The sequence below is a fragment of the Populus trichocarpa genome, chromosome 4 (assembly GCF_000002775.5).
Source record: "Populus trichocarpa isolate Nisqually-1 chromosome 4, P.trichocarpa_v4.1, whole genome shotgun sequence".
Taxonomy (NCBI): domain Eukaryota; kingdom Viridiplantae; phylum Streptophyta; class Magnoliopsida; order Malpighiales; family Salicaceae; genus Populus; species Populus trichocarpa.
Genome location: NC_037288.2, coordinates 20,957,907 through 20,977,314, shown reverse-complemented (window position 1 = coordinate 20,977,314; position 19,408 = coordinate 20,957,907). Strand labels below are relative to the sequence as shown.

Sequence of the window (19,408 nt, the reverse complement as noted above, 5' to 3'; positions counted from 1 at the left end):
ATTTTGCGATATCTTCGGGGTACAGTTTTTCAGAGTCTTTTACTTTCATCCACCTCATCATTGGAGTTGCGTGCATACTCTGATGCTGATCATGGTAGTGATCCCACAGATCGCAAGTCTGTTACCGGGTTCTGTATCTTTTTAGGTGATTCTCTTATTTCTTGGAAGAGCAAGAAACAATCTATTGTTTCTCAATCATCCACCGAAGCAGAATATCGTGCCATGGCATCTACTACCAAAGAGATTGTTTGGTTACGTTGGTTACTTGCTGATATGGGAGTTTCCTTTTCTCATCCTACTCCTATGTATTGTGACAACCAGAGTTCTATTCAGATTGCTCATAACTCGGTTTTTCATGAGCGCACTAAGCACATTGAGATCGATTGTCATCTTACTCGTCATCATCTCAAACATGGCACCATTGCTTTGCCTTTTGTTCCTTCTTCCTTGCAGATTGCAGATTTCTTTACCAAGGCGCATTCCATCTCTCGTTTTCGTTTTCTGGTTGGCAAACTCTCGATGCTTGTAGCTGCCGCATCGTGAGTTTGAGGGGAGATGTTAAATAATATTTATGTGGTCTTATTTATTAAGGGTAGAATAGTACTTTCAGTTTAACCTATATATACTTTGTTTGTATTTAGGTTAAGACTAAGCACTCATAATATACATATTATTCAGAATTCTAGCCTCCTTTTCGTGTTTGAGCTTAATTATTTTAACAGTCCTGCTGGAGGAAGTTTTTTACAGCCTTTCAATTTCAGCACCACCAAATTATTGAGTATTGGCATCAAAAACCATGGTGGGAATTCATCACCCTGATAATTCTCAATCTCTAAGCTTCGTATGTCTGGGTGAGGCTGGAGGCCTTCCAACACATCCTTGTAATTGATGCTGGAGCTGCTGCTTTCTCTTTCTGAACTCCATACAAATACCAATGTGTTAATATTTTCTTTTCCAGACAGGTTTGCTCCCTTGGCTTCTTCTTTGTCTCTTACATGCTCCAGATTGACTATTCTCAACCTCCCTCTTAGTTCCTTCAAGCATCCCAGTTCTTCAATTTTGTGGCCCTTATCCTGACCCACTTCAAAGAATGGCAGTGATCGAAGACCAGTTAAGCATCCAACATCAGCTGGCGTATGACTAAAGTCAATATGTCTCAAGCCCACCAAATATTCCATTTTGTTGGGAAGCTTTATGAGTGACCCGCAGTCGCTGAATCTTAAGGTTTGCAAATGATAGAGCTTCGTGATGGATTTTGGAAGCGCTTTGATATCTGTTCGTGAAACGTCGAGATACCTCAAATGTTTCAGCCTGCAAATTGAATCTGGCAACTCTGTCATACGAGCATCATTCAAGGTCAGACTTCGCAAAGCTCTAAATTCCCAAGACTTGTCAAGGAATCTTGAGAATAATGTACGCAATTTTCTACCATCATATAGAAATGTTGGTCCATTTCTCTCATCAGAAGAAATGAGATTTAGATGTCTTATAAATGTACCGTCTATAGCTGAGCCAGGCTTCTGAATCACTGTCTCCGATTTTGTCACCATCAAAGCTAGATCGTGCACAAGATTGGGCATCTTGCAACACATTACATTCCCAAGCTCATCCGTTTGGAAATCTTGGAAAAACGAACGTGCAAGCAGGACATTAAAGTTTCTATCTCCTTCATCTTCCATCTCCCAATGAACAGATGACCCAAGAAACCCTTCAGCCATCCAAAGCTGAATCAGTTTCTCCTTTTCAATCTCAAAATCTTTAGGAAAAATAGAACAATAAGAAAAACAGCGTTGCAGAGAAGTAGAAGGCAAATGATCGAAACTTAATTTCAATAGTTGTAAAACTTGATCATAGTGTCTTGACATCTCAACAGCATCACTGTCTCTTATTGAACTCCATTTATCCTTGTCCTTTTCACGAAACAACATACTCCCTAAAACTCTAGCAACTACTGGCACCCCCCCACACTTTTTTGCAATATCTATTCCGATAGCCTCCAATTCTGAAGGAATCGACTCTCCATTTCTAGACACTATTTCCCTAATAATTGACCAACATTCATTATTTGACAGTTGTTTCAGCTCATGACTACATGCAGTCTGACTCTCCATTATTGATGCTGTTAGTCTACTACGAGTAGTAACAACAACAACATTCCTATTATTACCACTAATTTTTAATAGACAATCCTTTAAAATCTTCCACCTCTCATAATCTTCGTTCCACACATCATCAAGTATGAGAAGAAATGTTTTAGTCTCTAACTCTTCTCGAAGATGTGTCATTATTGCATCCATTCCAGTTATCCCATCAGTGTTTTTATCAAGAGTTAGCAGCATTTCTCCTAAAATCCATTCATCGTCAAAACTATCAGAAACACAAATCCAAAATGTTACATCAAAAAGTTTTCTGTCTTTAACTTCTCGGTGCACCATTTTTGCTACAGTAGTCTTTCCGAGCCTGGCCATTCCCACTATAGGAATGACAGAAAGAACTCGTTGACTGCAAGAACTAATCAACAAGTTAATAATTTTAGAGACATCATCACCCCTTCCTTCGACAACTTCTGAGAGGAAAAAGAAAGAGTCTGTCATTGAGTGGCGTCTAGGTTGAGGAGTTGTATCTGCAGATAGAACTATACGCCCATACGAAGTTGCTATTTCTCGAAGCTCATCAAAGCACTCATTGATCTTTTGAAGTTCTTGGGTCAACCTCAGACCAAATGCTATTGGGTTGGAGAGAGAGAAGAAGCTACATACCTTCCCTTTCATACTGTCTTGAGTCTCTAGCTGCCGTTGAATAATCTCATAACCAAGCTCATCCAGCACATCTTGAGCTTGGTAAGCTCTGTCTCGAACCTCATCCAACCAAAACCTCCACATATCAACCGTAATTTGTCTTTCTTCAGCAACTTGTAGCACTGCTTGAATGTTTGACATCAGCTTTTCCAGCTCTCCCTTAAATCCCCATGCAATATTGAACCCCTGAGCTGCACGAGCTGCAGCAAGTGAACCAACCTCTTCAAAATCTCCTCAGCCATATTTTCTCTTAGGTAACTATTAATGATAAGGAAGAAATGCTTTGAAAGTTTTGGAAACAATAGAGGTGAAATTAGACTCGATACTGAAAGACATCAACCTTTTAAAAGGCTAATTTTATCTGTCGGTGCAAAAAGTAGCATGACTCGTGGCTCTGGTTATGATGAAATTTTTAATAGGATACATTAGTCATTACTAAGGAAGTAGCTATCCGACAGTTTTGGTACAAAACTCGGGTTAATTTTAATATTTTAAAAAAATTAAAATAATATTGTTTTAATAAAAAAAAATCAACGGGTTACAATTAGGTTTTGACCAGGTCTTGCAGGGTCACTTTAGATTTTGACTTTCTCTATTTTTTCTTAAACCCGGCCCGATTCCAGCCTCGGGTCGTCCGGATCCCGGGTCGACCCGCCAGGCCGGGCCTGGTTTCAAAACTATGAGCTAGACAATATTTTTGTGTTTTCTTTGAACAATATAATTACTTTATTATCCTTGAAAAAAAACAAAAATACAAAAATCACTTTGATTTAGGGACCTTTTAGTCTTTATTCTGATTTTAAAGAAAGTAAATTATTTAATTATCTTTGAGAAATAAAAACAATTGTCTTTAACTTAAGGGCTCTTATATCATTTATATATGTTCATTTAGTAGTTATTGGATGTATTTGAAGCAGTAGGGTAATTTAATATCTAAGAAAATTAAAAAAAAAATGGGTGAACAATGTCAGTTGTCTTCAAACGACGCGTGTGGCGTCTTCTGGTGACTAAAACTATGATTCCAGAGTGGCTTTCGAAGCATCCCGGCATCCCCTCTATGAATAAGCAACGCGTGTAGCATTATGGTGGCTAGTGTGACGTGTATAGTCTTTTGTTTTTTTCTCTCTCTTCTTCTCAATTTTCGTTTTGAAATTAAAAAAATCAAATTAGACCCTAAAATTTGTTACAATTAAGATTTCATCCCTATTATCTTTATTATAATTTTTAAAATTTAGAATACTTTCTGAAATTAAGGGGTTTTATCAATTTCATCCTTGTTCTCTTTATTGCAATTTTTTTTTATTTAGAATAGTTTATTAAATTAAGAATTGTTTTTAATTTCATCCTCAATCAATATTTTCATCTATCAGATTTGGTTATTGATCCTTTAATTACATTTTTAAAAAAATTTAGATGGTTTTTGCATTTTTTTTTTGCAATTTCAACATTCTTTAGTTTTTTTCCTGTCATATCTATTTCTTTTTTTTTTATTATTGTATTTTTTTGACCTTGTAAAATTTTTTTAGATTGATTGTTTTTATTATTATTTCATCATTCAACATTTAAGTAGTCGGGTATTTAGCTTTTTAGTTAAGTTTAGGTCTAAATTTAACAATTTAAGGGTTTAAAAGATTAACCTTGATTTACGAAGTTGACATGGATTTCTTTTTCTTTGTTTCCCTTCTTCCAACATTTTGTTATTTTTTAATTCACTTTTTATTGTATTTTTTAGTTGTTTTGAAAAAACATGAGTTGCCTTAGTTTTTTTTTTGTTTGTTCTTATCTTCGTTGAATTTAGCTTTTCTGAAGGAATTTTATTTTTAGATTGAATTGATTGATTTCAACTTCTAACATTTGATTTTGTAAGTGTTGAGTTTTTAAATTGAGCTCGAGTCAAGAATTTAATGGATTGCAGATCTAAGAGTTTAGCTCGGCTTTATAAGATTCACTTGGGTTTGCTTAGTTTTTTTTTCTTTTTTTAAGTTTTTTTTTTCATATTTCATTCTCTAACATTTGTTTTTACTCTTTTTCTATAGGATTTATCTTTCTTTTTAAAATAACAAAGGCTATTTTATTTTTTTGTTAAATTCTTTAAAATGAATTTTGTTTTTTTAATTAAATTAAATTTATTGATGTCATCCTCTAGTATTTAATTTGAGGCAATACCTGAAGAAATTTTGTTTTTTAATTCTTTTTAAAAATTGATATTCTTTGATTTTTTTATCTTTTTTTTTTATAAAATTATTCTAATATCACATCTTAAATTATGGATTTAGCAGGTTTACCAGGTTTGATTCAAGTTTTTTTAATTATTTTTAATCTTTTTTTTTATCTCGAGTCATAGAACAAAATCTTCTAATTTCGTTTTAAAAAATTGTATTATTTTGATTTCTTTCCTGCCATAAAAAAATAATAGGCCGAGAGGGGGAAATTGAAGGAGAAAAGAAAGTGAATTGCATTCCAATGTTGTGATCATTCGAGTGCAGTTTTATCTTTTATTATACGCACCGTTTTATTTAGTTTCGTTTCCACTTATTAGTTTCCCTTCCATGTGTGGCGTGACTGAGAGAGCTGGTTATGCATTTTATAACAGTTCCTTTATATGAACATGTAAGGATAATGAGAAGATGATTAGTGATTGATGATTTGATTGGATTCTCTCTCTCCCCTCCCCCCCCCCCCCCCCCCCCCCCCCCCCCCCCCCCCCCCCCCCCCGAATAACACATTTTTATATCTCAAACTGCTTTGCTCATTCCATTAATTCATGTAGACTGTTAGTATTGGCTCCATTGAGATCTCACTTGCCCTAAGGGGTGTCAGAGCCTCGAATCTTTGAACGCTAAGTATGGCAAATTTACATAAGGTCTTGATATCTCAGAAGACTGGAGAATTCCCTTAACTCCATTAACAAATAGCAAACACAAAAATATGAGCAAGTGATAAAGTTACTGGAGGTATATAAGCAGAAACTAGAAAATGCTCAAGCTAACTATGAAGCCAGAATAGGAGAATTGAAGGACCTTATTAGTGGGCTCTCGTTTCAACAAGGTTTGATTTTGCAGAAGCCACTAACTACTCATGATGTCATGTTTTACATTGCGTTTTGAAAGTGTTTTTGAAAAAATTTAAATTTTTATTTTTGCTTCAAATTAATATTTTTTTGATGTTTTCAGATCATTTTGATGTGCTGATGTCAAAAATAATTTTTAAAAAATAAAAAAAAAATATTATTTTGATGTGTTTTGGAATGAAAAGCACTTTAAAATTAAAACAACCGCTACCACACTTTCAAACACACCCGACTCAAGACTTTTTTAATGGGGGTTCGGCTTCAAAAAAACCTGCTAAACATGTGAAGGGGGCATCATTCCTATAAGATACATAAGCTTATAAAGAACTTCTCATGCTTTGATGGTGATAATGCACATAAATAACTTTATAAATGCAATCAATACTTATATAGAGGAGATATATAACTATAAGAAACTTGAATTAACTTTTTTATTATTTAGATGGTATGACTTTTTATTGGCATCAAAATCTCATGAGGAGTTTAGGAGGTCAAGAGATTACATAAGGTAAGTACGTGGATGCTTTATATTATATGTTTACGGGGGTAAAAGGATCCTTTAGAAGAGTTAAAAGATCTTAAATAAAATGGAAGCTTAGAGGTTGATATCTACGATTTTGATATTTTATAGAACAAGGAATTAGTAAGAAACAAACTTTGGTGTTCTTTATGAGTGGTATGGAGGTAAAGATTAAGCACCTAGTTAAATTATTTGAACCAAAGACATTAAAGCAAGCCTATAATTTAGCTAGTCTACTGGAGAATATCATATCCTATCAAATAAACCATCATAGCAACCTTAAACATTCCACACATACCATGACCTAAACTACTTAGCCCAAATTTAGCCAACACCTAATCTCTAATAGAAACACATCCTCTCTCACTATTAATACCTTAAAGTCACTTCAGCCTAGTTTGTTAGTTACACTTACTCAAAATTTTCCCAATAAACCAATCCTAAAACCAACCAAGTCATTAAGAAACATAAAGTTAGATGAGAGAAGATCTATGAGGTTGTTTTTTTGGTGTGAGGAGAAGTTTGTTCCAGGTTATAGATGCAAAAATAAAAAACTTTATTCTTTGTATATTGTAGAAGATGATAATGACATGGAGGAAAAAGATAAATGAGACAGTAATTTCAATTATGAAACTATTACTCCTCATATATCCATTAATACATTGGAGGGTATCAATGGATTTCATACTTTTAGAGTAATTAGAAAGGTGGATAAATATTCACTATTCATTATTATAAAATTTCACTAACTCAAAAGTGGCCAATTAGTTAAATGCAACTTCACATGCATTAAACCCTTAATAGTGGAAATTATCAATGAGGGAACTATGATTTGCTTAGTCATGTGTAGAGATTTCAAATGAAAGATGCAAGGAGCAAATTTTATGGTTAAGATATTTAGTTTTAAATTGAACAATTATGATATGGTATTAGGCATTCAATGGTTGGCCATGTTAAGCAACATTGTATCTAATTACAAATAATTATAGATGTCATTTTAGTGGCAGGGTCAGGAAGAAATAGTTGAAGGGGAAGAACCTGTACAACTTTAAGTCATTGGGTTTGAGCAATTTAACAATTTGATGAACATTGCCTCTAAACTAGTATGGATTAGTTTGAAGCTTAAAAATAGTGGGAAAAGGTGGCAAGGTTTCATGTTCCATGACTACTATTTTTGTCATGATTTGATCCCCTGATCCATGACTAGCACATAGACAAGTTCCCCATCTGGGTTACTTATCTATGCGAGCCTAAACTTTTTCTTTGAATTCAATCATAGTTCTATGTAGCATTTGATATCATAATTAATTCTATAATATAAATTATTTATCTTAATACAATCTTTAATATCATTTAGTAAATGTGGATTACTAACTAGATATGACAAAATAATATCAATTACAATCAAAAGAGCAAGTTCTAGAAGTCCAATAAAAGCGACCTCTTAACAAAGTTAGAAGCCTGAAAAGGATAAATAATGAGAGTAAGTAACACTCAATATACACCTATAAAGTAATACAATAATAAAAAAAATATATATACAAGTTTGGCTTTAGGCTTTTACAAGTGAGTTTCATAAGGAGACCATAACAAGAAATATCATGAGGTAAGACTTGTTAGAAAATCAATATGTAGTGAAAATAATGCTCTAGATTGTGAGATGATCAGTCACCACAAGTTGGTGACTCCCCCAACCAACTACGATTCAAAACTACAATATGCATAAAGGCTAACATTATCATGTTAGCATAAATATTCTTACTGGCATACCATAAGATCATAATCAAACAAAATATTATCATTTTTTAAAGTCTCAACTCATACAATCAATTGAATGAGAAGCTATCAATTCAGATGTACATAATATCTCTTATCAATAAATCAATTTTAATAAGTGATCATGATTTATCATAAACAATAGATAATAAGCAAAATACGTATTATCAAAAAACATGATCCATTTCATATTAATATTCCAAATATCTAAAATATTCCTCATGCATACAAAATATTATTCACTCACCTAACTCAAAAGTAGAAAAAACACAAAAGTATATATCGAAGGAACCATACTGATGCTTAGGGGTGATTATTTTCGGTTCGGTTCGGTTTTTACCTATAAAAACCAACCAAACCGAATTTTTTTAAAAAAAAAATGCAACCGAAACCGAGTCAAACCGACCAGTTTCGGTTCGGTTTTTAATGTTAAAAAACCGAGAAAACCTATAATATATTTTGGGCTGTTTGTAATGGGTTTTTAATGGGCTTTTTGATGGGTTTTTAATTAAATTTCTGATGGGCTTGTAATTAATGATAATATTGTCTACTTTTCTTATAAGATTCTTAACCAAATCAATTCTTTTTTTGGGTTGTTTTTTGCAACTGAATATTCATTTGTTGCCTTCCTAATAATTTTTCATTTGTTTTGTTTGGGTGAGCAGGACTCCTGCTGCAGATAAGTTTAAATAACACATACCAATAAGTTCAAATACAAATTACAAAGCATTGCCTTCAAAGGGCTTAACAAAAACAACAAATAACATTATCATAAAACACTCCAATAGTCCAATTGTTGCCATCAAAACCTGAAATTAAAAATATAAAATTATAACTTGATAAATTAAATTAGAAGATATAAAAATAAAAGTATTCCACATCAGATTTGGGCAATTTTCAAGAGAAATTCTAAGCAATAGAATGAAAATAGGAAGTTGAACAGGGAAACAAAAATCCAAATAGAAGCAGAAACAATTTTTCATATAAAGAATAAAATCAATATGATTTTCCAGCAACAAGTACACTGTAGATCAAAATACAGATAAGGAATCTCTTATTTCCTTAATTATCAACGAAAATAAAGCACAAACATGGGTTTTCAATTCTGCCGACTTGGTTTGGAAAACAGTTTTACATATTCTGCACTTCATCCTATTGTTGTTGTCAATCTGTCTAATTTGAAGAAATAGAAAATAATTACAATTCTGACTAAATAATTTGCAATGCCGCAAGCACTAGATCAAGATATATACATTCCTTTCCGTGCTCAAACATGGGTTTTCAATTATCAATTAAAATAAAGCACAAACATGGGTTTTCAATTCTGCATACTTGGTTTGGAAAACAGTTTTACATATTCTGCACTTCCTCATATCGTTGTTGTCAATCTGACTAATTTGAAGAAACAGAAAATAATTAATTTGCAATTCTAACTAAGTAATTTGCAATGCCGCAAGCACTAGATCAAGATATATACATTCCTTTCATTGTTCAAGAATAAAAACCCAATTAAAACAATCACAAACATTTACGCAAGCAATACAGTAAAATAAAAACCCAATAAAAAACTACAAATGGTTACCTTAGATATGGATTTTTGAGCATTCAAAACAACAACTGTGTCTCTGATCTCTGCATTGAAAAGCAAATACAATAAATATAATAGAGGATAGACTAATTAATTAATTAAAAAGGAAAAAACATAATTAAAACTTACTGCTATAAAATCGAACTTTCTTCTTGAATCTACAGTAGTACAGTGCGTTTTAGTCTTTTAGACCCAACATCTTGTCTGCAACCATAAAATAAAAATAAAATTGCCAGAAGAAATTCAACAAGGTCATTAATCAATTATGATCTTGTTGTAGAAGGGGCTGAAAAAAATGACAATGAGAGAATGTTGACAGGATGCATATGTGAAATGTTATAGAGATTCAGAGAAGTACCATGTGTCTGTGATCTTGTATAGATGAAGAGGAAAGGCCAACTAGATAGGTTCTGCCGTTCTGGAACACGTTGATATATTGTTGAGACTTGAGAGGCTTGATTGGTTTCAACTTTCAAATTTCAGCTGATGCTTGGCGTTTCTCTGGTTGTTTGTGTTTGAGAGTCTAAGACTCTAAGGAGAGGGGGCGGCCGCCGGTGCTAGTGTTAGGATTTTAGCTGATGCTTGGCGTGTCTCTAGTGTTTGAGAGTCTAGGGAGAGGCGGCGATCGTGGGTGCTAGGGTTAGGATTTCAACTGAGCGTGTCTCTGGTGTTTGAGAGAAAGAGAGGGGGCGGCCGCACTGCTAGGGTTAGGTTACTGGGCATGAGGCAAAGATTGTTTTCTATTTATAGTATTTTTTTTATTAGAACTGGTTCGGTTCGGTTTGGGTTTACCGGTTTCAACAGTACAAAACCGAAAACCGAACCGAACCGGAAGTTTTTCTAAAAATTCTAATCGGTTTAATCGGTTTTTTTTCTCGGTTCGGTTTTTTCGGTTAATTTTTGGTCGGTTTTCTCGGTTAAATCGGTTTATCGGTTTTTTTGCTCACCCCTACTGATGCTCAGCGGGTGGGATATCAGGAGTATCTGAATACAAAAAAATACATACTTGAAAAAAAACTTGAAAAGAACATAAAATCTATCTAATATACTTAGATTAGGGTCTAACTCATAACTCTATATATTTAGAGACCAAACTGGCCTTCTTCAAAAACCCAAAAATCAAATGGTTGCTTGAAATTCTAATTCAAAAGAAAAATTCATAAAACTTGATAATAATTAACTAATAAACCTCAATTATTCATCAAAACCAATCTGAAAAACTGAAATTGTAGCAAGGGATGAATTTGGAATTTTCTTAGATTTTTAAGGGTCAAATTGTAATCTGGCTGAATTTAAAGGACCAAGCTGAAAAATATCATAAACTTATAACCATACTGAAATTTTATCCATAATTCATCCTTAATTCTGTTCAAAAGCTTAAATTATGCTCCAGGTACCAATTTGCTATTTTTCAAAATTTAAAAACTAAACTATAATTTTCACAAATAAAAAATCAGACTGGGATTTTGTTATCATACTTACTAGGAAGCGAACTAGTTTAACTATAATTTTTTTCATAAAAGATTAACTTGAATTAGTTACACTGCATATTAGAAAAATAAAACAAAATATATGTGTGTGAATAGTGTTTTGGTAATGCAATTATTAAAATGAATAGTGTTTTTATAATATTTTAGCCACAACCTTTATAGTGTTTTATAGTGTTGTTAAAATGTAAGAAAATGTACGTGTGGTTATTACTAGAAATGAGAATGATGCCCAGCTTTTCAAATTTTAATTTAGTGACAAGTTGGCACATCTTTCATAACTAATTAGTCAATTTTAATGAAAAAAATATGTAACTATTAATAATGTGTTCTTTAATATCAAGAAAAAAAAATTAAAAGTGATTCAAAAAATCAATGCATATATATAATAAAATAATATAAAAATCATATCCGTTAATAAATATTAAAAAAGCTGTCAACGCAACATTACATATAGAATTTCAAATTAATTTTGAATAAAAATGTAAAATGTGACAATGTTGCAATTACGTTTCATTGTAAACTTTTTTAATTAAAAAATACAAAGGTGCTTTTTACATTAAACAAAATAAATTTTAAAATATATAAAATAAAAAACCGAGAAAGAGCTATTTATGCTTAAATAAAAGGATAATCATTATAGTAAAAATAAAAATAAATAAATGTACAAATATTTAACCAGAATTTTTCCTTTTAGTTTACTTTTTTTTTTAATCTAAGAGGTTATTTTTTTTACTAGGAACAAATGATTTTTATTTTTATATACACATAATGAAAATACATTTTATTTATATAAAACATAAAAAAAAATTATAGATAAATTAGAATAGATCATTGAAATATCAAATACAAACAAAATAATTAAAAAAAACAGTTGTTATATAAAAAGGTGAAATAAAGAATTTAAAAAATGAGAAAGAGGGTATTAATTTAAATAAAATTAAAAAACAAACTGATACAAACAAAAAAAAATACCTATTAAAAGGTATCAATTACGCGGGTTTATAAAAATGACAGGTCTGTATATATGTGTTTTTTTAAAAAAAAAAAAAAATTGAAATAGAGGACATGAAGGTGAATTTTAAAAAAAAAGACAGATGAAAAGAAATAAAGATTGATCATGAAAGCTCAATTGTCTTTATCTTTCCTTCAATGATAAAAAAAAAACAAATAACAAAAGATTAAAATCCCACTTGCTATGAACCATCATCTCCTCGGCTGCGAAAGAAAGGGCTACCTCAGCATGTTTTCTCTTTGGTAGCCATTGATGACAAGGGAGAAATGCTTTGAAATAATAGCTTTTGAATTGGGTGTTAGTTCAATGCAAAGTGGGTATAGGCTGTATAGCTTTTGACCCAGCAGGGATGAACTCTATTCACAGAAAAGGATGCTTTAATGCTTTCCTTTCCATGGCTTTTTCTGAAGAAAAATTGGTGATTGCTTTCTTTGAAACGGCACCCACTTGTGCCGCCGAAAGGAAACATTGGATGGTGCATTCCTGCATTACCTCCCTCTTTCTAAAGAAAAGTTTCTTGATAATGCATCCTTTCTTGTCTTTCCAACTCAAAAGGTTTTGATTCCTAGCCTTCATTTCAACCCAACTGGTCAGCTGTACAGTTCTTCGAGAGGATCAATTATTAGAGTTCAAATAATTAGGAAACTGCATGCCCTTCACAAGGCATTAGCTTTTTCACATGAATATTATATAGATCTTCATTGTAATACTTATGCAAAGTCCACTTTCTTATGCATGACATTTGTTTAATTGAAAGTTTTCTATGAATCACAAATCTTTTATGAATCATGATCAATCTTTTCCGGAGAACATTAGTTTTTCTCCGTTTATAATCCACCCTCGTAACTGGATGATTTATATGTTTTATCACATCAATATTTTAACTCATCTAATTACAAATTTAATCAAAAATAAATTGCATGCGCGGACATAGCATGAAAAAGGCCAGAAACCATAAACTTAATTTGTGCTGGCCTTGAAAACTTATATTGGGCCATTGCCTTGCGTTACTGTAAACAAGATGTATTGGGCTCATCCTCTCAGGTCGTTCCTACTAGACAATGGAATGATGGTTTTGGGCATTTCTGATCCATATATCCTGGGCTACAAGCCCTATCACTTATTCTGTATACTTGGGCCCTGCAGTATTATATGTGATGCAATTTTTGAAGATATTCAATGAGCAGAGCTTGTACTGATAATACTGAGACCTTATCTTTGTTACAGAGTCTTGCACTGAATCTTCATCAACCATGTCTATTGAAGATCAAGCAAGCTTGCCAATTTTAGAAATGAAACAGAAGGTAAGAAACTCTGGTGAGACAGATGATTGAAATATGTTGAAATCAGTAGCAGGGGATCTAAGGGTTGAATGCCATAGTTAGCATATGCATCTTCCAAAGAGAAATTTTGGAACTCCTTATGCATAGAAAGCCAAAAGGCAAGCCTGTATGTCTGACTAGAAACACCCCTCAGCTTATGAAAATGACCCATAACCTGTAATTGAAGAAATAAAAGCTTTGGAACCATACGCAGTAATGAAGCACCGGCAACCAACATGACACCATGCAATCAGCTAGTGGAATAGGAACGGATCGCATTTAGAAAGCAAAGAATGGGAAGAATATGCATATTCTATCACATTACAAAGTTGTTAAACTAATCTAAAACAAATTTTCTCCTTTTAATCAATAAACATGTTAAAGAGCTGGAAATTTAATAAACACACCTCACTGAAACCGATTCCAAATCTCTCGATCTTGTTTCGATCACTTAAGCACTGATTGCAGAACTTCTTGGCCTCTGGCATCTAATGGAGAGTGAAACGGGCGAGCCAAGTTTCTCAAAGCATCTGAAAACCTACCTTCTGAATAACACAAAGACACACACATAACACTTCTGTTCAGTGCTTAGATAAAATCTTAAGATCGTACAGCATAGAGAATGTACATTTCTAAGATCAGAAATGGTGGGTTCGGAACACGTTGATTCCTTTGTCATCCATCAAGGAAATTTTGGGTAATGGTGAGTTTGCTGATTTTCATCGCTGCCATATAGAAGGGAAACAGTCAACAGATAATTTCACTATTATTTTGATCTTACCAGTTAAATGAGTCTGCAAAACAAATATCCTAACACAGCCAAACTCCTGAGACCGCTCAACGACCCATTTACCCACCCAAACTACATATTCAAGACAAGCTCACTGGATGTGGTTCACGAAGATCCAGATACTTGGAAGGACGAACAACCCTCTAACGGAATTTTTAAATTCAAGCTCATCAAATAAGAGAGTTCTGTTGACAAGATCATAGCTGTGTATCTAAAATCATCTTGCATAATTTACATGTAATTATATTAAAATGGCCCCCATTAGCAGTCCTTGTTAAAAATCATTGGTTCATTTTACAGAAAATATCATTTTTTTAACAAACTACTCTGTTACTTTTTATATTGTTATGTTGACAAAGATTTATTAAACTAAGGTATAAAATTATATTGTTATGTTGACAAAGATTTATTAAACTAAGGTATAAAATGAAGTTGTAAGGATTTCAAGACATAGTCAATTTCTGGTTATATGCTTACCTCAATCCAAAGACCATCTTCCATTAGTTGCTCTACCTGCACCTTCCGAACTATTCTGTGGTTGAAAGAAATGGCCGAGAGTTATATTAGCAATGGAATTCACAGAGAAAAATTATCCATATCTTCAAACGCATGACACCCATCAAATACCTGAAGATGATTAAACCCTTGTAAATGAAAAAGTGTATCATGCTTTTGCAATTGTAAGTGAAATGAACCACTCTTGTTTGGTTGACTGAAAAAGAAAGTATGTTTCTCCTTGAAATATAATCACATACAATATCATAGAGTGGATTTTCAAAGAAATACGTAAACAACCAAATACCTGTCAGAAGTCATTGCGAGAGGCTGGCTGCGCAGCACGGAGGCCTTTTCTCTTTTTTACCGGATCTTCATCTGCCAGTTCTGCTAAAGATTAAGCCGCGGAAAATCCAGCTGAGTTGAAGCACAAAAGTACACATTTAAAGATAGGAATCAGTTATCATCAGCTTTGCATAGAAAAAGGGCTTATACAAAAACTTAAGGGAAAAAAAATCAGATAAACAGAAAATACGAAACAAAAAATTAGGAAAAAAATGATGGGACAGTTCATATAAACCCAAAAAGGTTTAAGAGAAGAACCCACCTGAGGAAATTGATAGTAAGATTGTGCTCCCTCCCTTGCTATTTATTCAAGTTGGCGGAGTTGCTATTTATTTTCCTAAAAAGAAAATTTGTTGTGCAAGCAATTAAATTAATCAATGCAATGGAAAAGAAAGAAAGAAATTATTGAGGCAATTAAATTTAATATAAAAATAAATATAATTGAAAGCGGACAGATTTGAGAAATTCAAACGTACTATATTGATATATAGGATACGAGAAATCTTGTGCCACTCAGACCCACTGCCCTCGAAGCAATTTTGCTGAAGAAGCGGACACCTCCAAATTTGCAGACGTGTTAATTTGGAGAAGCATTGCATGCTGTTGAGCTTGGCAGATACTTGAAATTCTTACAATAGCAAATTGTAAGCTCTTGAAGAGAAGAAAGGTTGGCCAACCAGTCTGGCAATGCTTCGTCAAATTCCTCTCCGTCAAAATAAAAGATCTTTAATTTCACAAGGGAGGTGAGGTGTTGAAGTTGATGTGGTAGACTCTTCAGGTTCTTCCATCCAAATATCTTTAGTTTTTTAAGGGAACCACCCAAGTGGTGGATTGAATTCATTCCAGGAAATGCCTCCAACTCCTCTGAGAAACTACCAATTTTCAATACCCTCAATTGGTTGAGGCCGCAAAAGAAATCTTCCGGGATATGACTTAAATTCTGACAGAAGCTGATTTCTAATTGAATAAGAGAATGCAATCTTCTATTTAAACCATTAGGAACTGAGTTGAAGTAATTACAAAAGCTACTGACTAGTGACTGAAGACGAGAAGGCCACAATTCTCCTCCATGTAAATCGTCATCGTCATAAAAGAAGAGAGGCTTCCTGCAGTCCTTGACTTTCAAATCCTTCACATTTGCACGGGATAGAGGCCAGCTAACTCGAACAGTTGCTTTTCCACACCGATAAATGAATACACTTTTAAGAGAATGCAATTCTAGAATAATAGACACCACGTTGTAGCACTTATAAATAGACAATACCTCCAGAGCTGTGCAGTTTTGAAGGCTTGGAATGGATGTTAGACTGGAGCAACCCAATATGGTTAAATATTTAAGAGATGTCGCAGAGGCATGGAATTCGCCAGGTATATGACTCAAAGCATCACAGCTTCTTAACTCCGGACTCCAACTCATGTACAACTCTTCGAGACAAGGAAGTGCTGCCTGTACTCCACCAGCTACAGTAGCAGGTATCATCCATTCCACTAGACTCCACATATTCACTAGAGACAATCTTTTTAATGCTGGAAATATTGGACCCGTACCACTTCCACCACTACTATAAAACTCCTCACCTATTTTCTTTACACCATCCATTCCTTCTATCTCAAGAATTTCAAGATGAGAAAGATTTCCTGCTGTGGGAAGTTTTTTGCAGCCTTCCAATTTCAGCACCACCAAATTATTGAGTGTTGGCATCAAAAGCCATGGTGGGAATTCATCACCCTGATAATTCTCAATCTCTAAGCTTCGTATGTCTGGGTGAGGCTGGAGGCCTTCCAACACATCCTTGTAATTGATGCTGGAGCTGCTGCTTTTTCTTTCTGAACTCCATACCAATACCAATGCGTTAATCTTTGCTTTTCCAAACAGGCTTGCTCCCGTAGCTTCTTTTTTGTCTCTGACATGCTCCAGATTGACTATTCCAACTCCCCTCCCAGTTCCTTCAAGCATCCCAGCTCTTCAATTCTGTGGCCCTTATCTTGACCCACTTCAAAGAATGGCAGTGTTCTAAGACCAGTTAAGCATCCAACATCAGCTGGCGTATGACTAAAGTCAATATGTCTCAAGCTCGCCAAATACTCCATTTTGTTGGGAAGCTTTTCGAGTAACCAACATCTACGGAATCTTAAGGTTTGCAAATGATGGAGCTTCGTGATGGATTTCGGGAATGCTTTGATATTTGTTTGTGAAACATCCAGATACCTCAAATGTTTCAGCAAGCAAATTGAATCTGGCAGCTCTGTCATCTAGGCAACATTCAAGGTCAGACTTCGCAAACCTCTAAATTCCCAAGACTTGCTGAATAATGTACGCAATTTTCTAGCACCATCCTTTAGAAATGCTGGTCCATCTCTGTCATAAGAAAGGAGATTTAGATGTCGGGCACGAAATGTACCGTCTATAGCTGAACCAGCCTCCCAAATCACTGTCTCTGATTTTGTCACCAACGAAGCAAGATCGTGCACAAGTTCGCGCATCTTGCAACAGATTACGTTTCCAAGCTCATCCGTTTGGAAATCTTGGAAAAACGAGCGTGCAAGCAAGTCATTAAAATTTCTAGCACCTGTATCTTCCATCTCTCCATGAGATGGCCCAAGCAACCCTTCAGCCATCCAAAGCTGAATCAATTTCTCCTTTTCAATCTCAAAATCTTTCGGAAAAATAGAGCAATAAGCAAAACATCGTTGCAAAGATTCAGAAGACACGTGATCGAAACTTAATTTCAACACTGGTAAAAGTTTTTTAGTAAGATTAAACTTCTCAACAGCTTCATTTTTTTTTATGGACAACCATTTTTCCTTCTTCTCAGAAAGCAACATTCCCCCTATAATACTAGCAGCTAATGGTACTCCCCCACACTTTTTTGCAATATCGATTCCGACAGCCTCCAATTCTGAAGGAATCGACTCTCCTCCATTTCTAGACACAATTTTCCTAATAATTGACCAACATTCATCATTTGACAGTTGTTTCAGTTCATGCCTAAACACAGGAGGATTCTCCATTATGGATGCTACTAATGGAAGACGAGTCGTCACAACAACAGCATTACCATGATTAATCCCAACAACTTTTAACAGACGATCCCTTAAACTCTCCCACTTCCCATATTCTTCATTCCACACATCATCAAGTACGAGAAGAAATTTTTTATCCTTCAACTGTCTTTCAAGATTTGTCATTATTGTATTTATATTACTTATCCCACCAGTGTTTTTATCAAGAGTTTGCAACATTTCTCCTAAAATCCTTTCATCATCAAAACTATCAGAAACACAGATCCAAAATATCACATCAAAAAGTTTTCTATCTTTTACTTCTTTGAGCACCATTTTGGCTAGGGTGGTCTTTCCGAGCCCGGCCATTCCCACTATAGGAATGACAGAAAGAACTTGTTGTCTGCAAGAGCTAACCATCAAGTTCATAATTTTAGAGACATCATCAACCCTTCCTATGACAACTTCTGAGCTGCCAAGGAAAGAGTCTGTCTTTGGGTGCAGGCTAGGTTGAGGAGTTGTATATAGAACTCCAAGCCCATACCCAATTGCATCTTTTCTAAGCTCGTCTAAGGACACCTTGATCTTTTGAACTTTTAAGGCCACACACAGATGAAATGCTATTGGGTTGGAGAGAGACAAGAAGCTGCGCACCTTCCTTTTCAGACTGTTTTGAATCTCTACCTTCCGTCTAAAAATCTTATAAATCATGCTCATCTAACATATCTTATCATCTCATTAATTTTAATTATTAAATAAAATTTTAAAATATAATTTATATTATTTTTTAATATATTTTTTTAAATTTAAAACTTACATTTAATCGCTCTCTAATTATTGAGTTTAGGATTCGATATGCTAGATCTCGTGTTGGTCTAAGCCTTCATGAGTTAAGTTTGGGCTGCGCTTCCAAGATCTCGCGTTGCTAGCGTTATATAATTACTCATGCAAAGAACCATCTTGTCTTTAATTAATGAATTTCATGCATTTAGTGTGTAGGTAAATGTTTTTCATCAATTTAATCATCAAGAATTGACCCAAGGCGCGGTCTGGTGGCAGATGGGACATTTGGCCCGTTCCTTTTTGTGAAGAATTTCGGACTTACCAAACTCTGTATATATCACATTAAATCTTAATATATTGATTGAAGGTGCGGTAAAAATTATTTTTTAAAGTATTTTTTATTTAAAAATATATTA

At 33.9% G+C, this 19,408-nt stretch overlaps 2 protein-coding genes and 1 long non-coding RNA gene across 4 annotated transcripts; all 3 read right to left on the bottom strand.

Annotated features, from left to right (window-relative positions):
- Positions 1 to 710: 710 nt before the first annotated feature.
- On the bottom strand, positions 711 to 3,181 carry LOC127905268 (putative disease resistance protein RGA3). The gene is made up of 2 exons (XM_052452592.1): positions 3,139 to 3,181; positions 711 to 3,028 (listed from the first exon to the last, which is right to left on the bottom strand). Exons 1-2 carry the CDS (start codon positions 3,179 to 3,181, stop codon positions 711 to 713), a joined length of 2,361 nt encoding a protein of 786 aa, XP_052308552.1.
- A 10,255-nt stretch (positions 3,182 to 13,436) lies between these two features.
- Positions 13,437 to 15,015, bottom strand: LOC112327170 (uncharacterized). 2 transcript variants are annotated; one of them, XR_008059022.1, is made up of 4 exons: positions 14,994 to 15,015; positions 14,844 to 14,898; positions 13,984 to 14,301; positions 13,437 to 13,751 (listed from the first exon to the last, which is right to left on the bottom strand). It is a non-coding gene; the product is annotated as an uncharacterized LOC112327170 (long non-coding RNA). The 2 variants fall into 2 exon arrangements; XR_008059021.1 differs by lacking the exon at positions 13,437 to 13,751 and having other exon boundaries at positions 13,767 to 14,301.
- A 2,444-nt stretch (positions 15,016 to 17,459) lies between these two features.
- LOC18098077 (putative disease resistance protein RGA3) lies at positions 17,460 to 18,920 on the bottom strand. The gene has a single exon (XM_052452591.1). The coding sequence runs from the start codon at positions 18,918 to 18,920 to the stop codon at positions 17,460 to 17,462; it is 1,461 nt and encodes a 486-aa protein (XP_052308551.1).
- Between the last annotated feature and the right edge of the window lie 488 nt (positions 18,921 to 19,408).